This window comes from Desmodus rotundus, chromosome 5 (assembly GCF_022682495.2).
Source record: "Desmodus rotundus isolate HL8 chromosome 5, HLdesRot8A.1, whole genome shotgun sequence".
Classification (NCBI taxonomy): Eukaryota; Metazoa; Chordata; class Mammalia; order Chiroptera; family Phyllostomidae; genus Desmodus; species Desmodus rotundus.
In genome coordinates this window covers 45,353,085-45,358,401 of record NC_071391.1, presented here as the reverse complement: position 1 = coordinate 45,358,401, position 5,317 = coordinate 45,353,085, and the positions used below count along the sequence as shown (strand labels likewise).

The following is a 5,317-nucleotide window of genomic DNA, read 5'->3' as shown; positions in this document are numbered from 1 at the left end:
GATTTTTGTATAGGATCCTCTGGAGAGGAGCCAAAGAGGAATGGACAGGAAGAGGTGATGGCACTGGGAAACAGTGTTAGCAAACAAACCCATTAGGGATGAGGCTGGTGGAGACAGCTGTGTCCCTGGAGCCCTAGTGAAAGTGCTTCCCTCAAGGACTCTCATGACAGAGGATAAAAAAAAAACCCAACTCCTGGAATGCAACAAGCTGAATATCATCTCTAATTTAATGTCTATTCCTGAAGACTTAATCTAAGGCTAGTGAGTGAATTAGACATCTGTGATTCTGGTGGCTCCAGGATCAAGGTAAGGGCTGGGCTGTTGTTATGTCCTAGACAGGCTAGAGGTGACAGGACCCTTGCAGGACTTTGATATATGTGGATGCAGAATAGATAAGAGCAGACACACAAATCTGGTTGGTTACAAGGGAAGTGGAGGGTGAGGTGTGGGAAAGAAGATGATAGTACATCGGCTCTCCGATGTTACTGAAAGTATGTAAGTAAAGAGCTACCATCCAAAAAATTACAGGTGTCCCAATAATTTGGGTATGAAAAAAAGAGAAGACTAAAGACATATCTTGGAAAATACAAGAGGAGCCTTGATCATGACTGAGATCTGTGCAGGCTTCCCAAAGAAGGGTGTGGGAAGGGATTTGAGGAGGCAGCCAGACCATGTTGGGAAATGTGAGAAGAATACGAGGGAGAAGCCATTTGAAAGGGGATTTCTTCAGGATGCACATGTGTTAGACCAAAAGCTTTCTAACAGGAGACCAAACAGGTAATCCCCCAACTTCTTAGCTCTCCGGCTTCAGACATGGGCTGAAGTTAATAAAACATCCCTGCCATGACCTTTCCCTCGTAACTTGGCATCATCAGCTTCTATACTCTCCTCTCGTTTCAAGTTCTTGCCTCTGTTGAATTGTGTGTCCCTGACCTCTTCCTCTCACAGAGCAGCTACATGCTTTTTAGGGACAGATCCCTTCTCAAAGCCAGTGACGGGTGTCCCTTAACCAGTAACTCTAATGGTAGAAGAGTTTCTCCTACCACATACAGGATGGTAAGAGGAACTGCTTTTCCTCCACAGAAAGAGGAAAATAGAGGCACCAAGAGGGTGAACCTGGAGTGGAAGAAATAATGATAATATGCACAAGATATAACGGCTACTGAGATAAATATTTAGAGATAGCCGTTCATCAAGGGAATTAACATTTGTCTCCAATTCTCTAAAACCACCTGTTTACAGATTTGCCTCACCCTCAACTGTATGCCCCTAAAATTCTGGATGTTTTTCATCTTTTCCCCATAGTCTCAGTTTCTAATATGGTGCTTGAAAAATGATAATGCTTAAAATATACTTGCTAAATGAGTTAATGAGTGCACTACCAAATATATGATATAATTTTCACCTCTAGAATAGTCTTCCAAATATCATGCTGTTGCATGCCCAGCAATAATGCCTTTCTTTTTTCCCATTTTAGTTATTTTTAAACTTAGTTCCCTAAGCTGTGAGTACAAGGAGTGCTTCAGCTCAGGCACACATTCCCTGCCAATGCTGCCTCTTCAAGGTCTTCTGACTCACTTTGCAAGTGAGCAAACTGCATTATGTGATAATTTCAGAAATTTAAAAATCCAATTTCTATCAATTATTGGTTTGTGATATTTGGGAAATGATTCACATTCATTGAGTCCCACTTTCCTTATGTGTGAAATGGGGTTAATACCCAGTCCTGAAATGGACATTCAATATCTAAATTCAGAAAAATACAAAGTGCCCCAAAGTGCTTACTATAGTATCTGGCATAAAATGTATGCACAATAAATATTAGATTATTTCTCCCTTGACTGTAGTATGTTCAAATTTATTCCGCTCCTGAAACAACACTTGCATTTCAGAATCCTGTATTTTTTTGTCAATTACTGTTGCAATAAATCTCTACCAGTCATCTTTCTTAAGTAGAGTAGTTGTTCTAAACTACTACTGGCTTCAAGACATCTGACGGTGCTCCGTGTGAAAAGGATGAAGTCTTAGTGTGAAATTGTGAACAAGGCCCTTTACAATCGGGAAAAACCCGCCTGTGCGCCTCCTCCCTGCCCTGTCCAGCGCTCCTAGTGCACCTGCCGCCCTGGGCTAAAGATGTTCAACGAATGCAAACATTTTCTAATGGCTATTTCCTATTTTCATTCACCTGATTTCATTCTTCCCCTTATGTTAACTGCTCAATCTCAGTTCAAGTATCATCTTGTTATTGTCTTCCCAGACAGACAAAATGGTTTCTTCTCTACATTGATAACACTGTTTTGTAGGAAAGAACATACAACAATATTTTTACTTTGATTAGTTGGAAACATGTGTGTCTTTAAATGAGAGTGTCACTCATCGAGGGTAGAGAACATATCTTTTTCACCTCTGTATGTGTCTTATTGTTTGCATGTACAAAGAAGATGGAAGTGGAGTATGCCAAAATTTCACGGTGTCTTCACAAAGACTATTCCAGGAAAATCTGTGATTTCCTTTGTCTCTGTGAATAAGAAGTGATGTCTCTGGTGGCCTCCCCAGGCATGACTACCTCAAACCACACTGGTGTTAGCCACACAGTCTTCCACTTGCTGGGCATCCCAGGCTTAGAGGAGAAGCACATGTGGATCTCCATCCCCTTCTTCATCTCCTATGTCATCGCCCTGCTTGGGAACAGCCTGCTCATCTTCATTATCCTCACCAAGCGCAGCCTCCACGAACCCATGTACCTCTTCCTCTGCATGCTGGCCGGAACAGACATTGTTCTCTCCACCTGCACAGTACCCCAGGCTTTGGCCATCTTCTGGTTCCATGCCGGGGAGATCTCCCTGAGTCGCTGCATCACTCAGGTATTCTTCCTCACTTCCACGTTCATGTCTGAGTCAGGGATCTTGCTGGTGATGGCATTTGACCGCTACATCGCCATATGCTACCCACTGAAATACACCACCATTCTTACACACACACTGATTGGGAAAATTGGTGTGACTCTCTTTCTGAGAAGTTTTGGTACAGTATTTCCTATAATATTTCTTCTAAAAAGACTGACTTTTTGTAAAACTAACATTCTTCCACACACTGTTTGTGAACACATTGGATTGGCCAAATTTTCCTGTGATGACATACGAGTAAACATCTGGTATGGTATTTTTGTCCTAATGTCAACAATTGCTTTAGATGTTTTTCTAATTATTGTTTCATATGTGCTTATTCTCCGTGCTGTCTTTCACATCCCTTCCCAAGATGCTCGTCACAAAGCTCTCAACACATGTGGCTCCCATGTCTGTGTCATTATCCTCTTTTATGGACCTGGGATTTTCTCAGTCCTCACTCAGCGGTTTGGACGACACATCTTGCCCCACATCCATATCCTTATGGCCAACATCTGCATTCTGGCTCCTCCTATGCTGAATCCCATCATTTACGGGATCAAGACCAAACAGATCCGGGACCAGGTGACTCACCTCTTGTTTTCAAAACAGAAATGACTTTGGGAATGGCCACTACATTAGTTTTCTCAGCATTTGTAGTCATACATTGAGGTGAGCTTTAGAAGCCCTAGCAGGTGAGAGACAGCTGAGACTCTATATCTATGTAGTCTGTAGACTATATCTCACTGAATATATGTTTCTGGAGCAAGTCCACTGGGAAGCTTTGGACGTGCTTTTCAAAGTCTCTGATCAATAATAAAAGATCAACTTCTTTGTGGCTCAATGAGCTTTCACATACAGAGTCTGAGAAATAAATCACTTATAGTCTATAACCCAAGAGAGATATTTGGAAAGAGATGAGTTATTTTTTTAAAATTATATTTTATGGATTATGCTATTATAGTTGTCCTGATTTTTTCCCCTTTGCCCCCCTCCACCCAGCAACCTCTACTACCCCAGGCAATCCCCCCACCATTGTTCCTGTCCATGCATCCTGCATATAAGTTCTTTGGCTACTCCATTTTCTATACTGTACTGTACATCTCCATGGCTATTCTATAACTACCTATTTGTACTTCTTTTTTTTAAATGTTATTTATTTATTTTTAGAAGGGAAGACAGAGAGAAAGAGAAGGAGAGAAACATGAATGTGTGGTTGCCCCCTGAGAGACCCCTACTGGGAACCCTGCCTGCAAACCAGGCATGTGCCCTGACTGGGAATCAAACCATCGACCCCTTGCTATGCAGGCCCACACTCAGTCCACTGAGTGATACCAGCCAGGGCTATTTATACTTCTTAATCCCTTCAACCTCTTCACCCATTCCCTCCCCCTCCTTCCAACTGGCAGCTATGAAAACACTTTCTGTAACCATGATTCTGTCTCTGTTGTTCTTGTTTGCTTAGTTTGTTTTTTAGATTCAATTGTTGGTAGATATGTATTTTTTTGCCATTTTATTGTTTATAGTTTTGATCTCATTTTTCTTAAATAAGTCCCTTTAACATTCTATATAATAATGGTTTAGGGATGATGAACTTTAGTTTTTTAGTTTTCAGCTGGCATGCCTGAAGGTTGGAATGCCTGAAGCATCCTGATTAATAGTGTTTTGAACTCTGTGTCAGATAGGTTGCCTATTGCCTGGTCACTTATCTCTTTTTCTGAAGTTTTAATCTGTTCTTTCATTTGGGACAATTTCTTTGTCTCGGTGGGCCTGTTATGTTGTGAGGGGGTGGAGCCTTAGGTATTTGCCAGGGTGGGGCAACACTCTTTGCTGTTTTGCTGTATGTGAGGGAGGGGTCAGAGAGGGAACAATGCTGCTCACTCGCTCTACTCTAGCCAGACTCTCCAATGAACTCTCTTGTGAGACTGAGTGTTTGCAACCCCCATAGTATTTTACAGGTAGAGGATCTGACTTTAGTTTCCAGTCAGCCAGCCCTTCCTTGCCTGTGAGGTCTGCTGCCTTGCTGAGGATCCTCTACCCCAGCCCAGCTGCCTGTCTCCGCCCCTCCTACTGGTGTGGATGGATGTTTCTTTAACTCCTTGGTTGTTGGAGTTCCATGCAGTTTGATATTTTGGCAGTTCTGGTTGTTTGTTGTTTTTAAATTGGTTGTTATCCTTCTTTTGGTTCTGCAAGGAAGTGAAGTGTTTCTACCTATGCCTCCATCTTGGCTAGAACTCATTACTATAAATATTAAGTTTATTAAATGTATAATATACTATTATGTGATGTACTGTAATTTAGTAACCTAGCAGATTTTTATTTAGTATTTGCATCCAAATAATTTACAGAATAAATAAAATTGTTATGAACATAAGCATTAGTGTACATTCTCTTATTTTATGGTACAATATAGGGAAGATTGTTGAAAAATT

At 41.3% G+C, this 5,317-nt stretch overlaps 1 protein-coding gene across 1 annotated transcript; it reads left to right on the top strand.

Moving 5' to 3' along the window:
• The first annotated feature begins 240 nt into the window (after positions 1-240).
• On the top strand, positions 241-5,089 carry LOC112316104 (olfactory receptor 52B4). Its single transcript, XM_024572821.3, has 2 exons — positions 241-306; positions 2,439-5,089. The coding sequence occupies exon 2, from the start codon at positions 2,535-2,537 to the stop codon at positions 3,501-3,503; it is 969 nt and encodes a 322-aa protein (XP_024428589.1). The 5' UTR covers positions 241-306; positions 2,439-2,534; the 3' UTR covers positions 3,504-5,089.
• The last annotated feature ends 228 nt before the right edge of the window (positions 5,090-5,317 follow it).

What these genes read in the sequence shown, in the direction of transcription:
- LOC112316104 (XM_024572821.3), top strand. Translation starts at nt 2,535, where the DNA reads ATGTCTCTGGTGGCCTCCCCAGGCATGACTACCTCAAACCACACTGGT.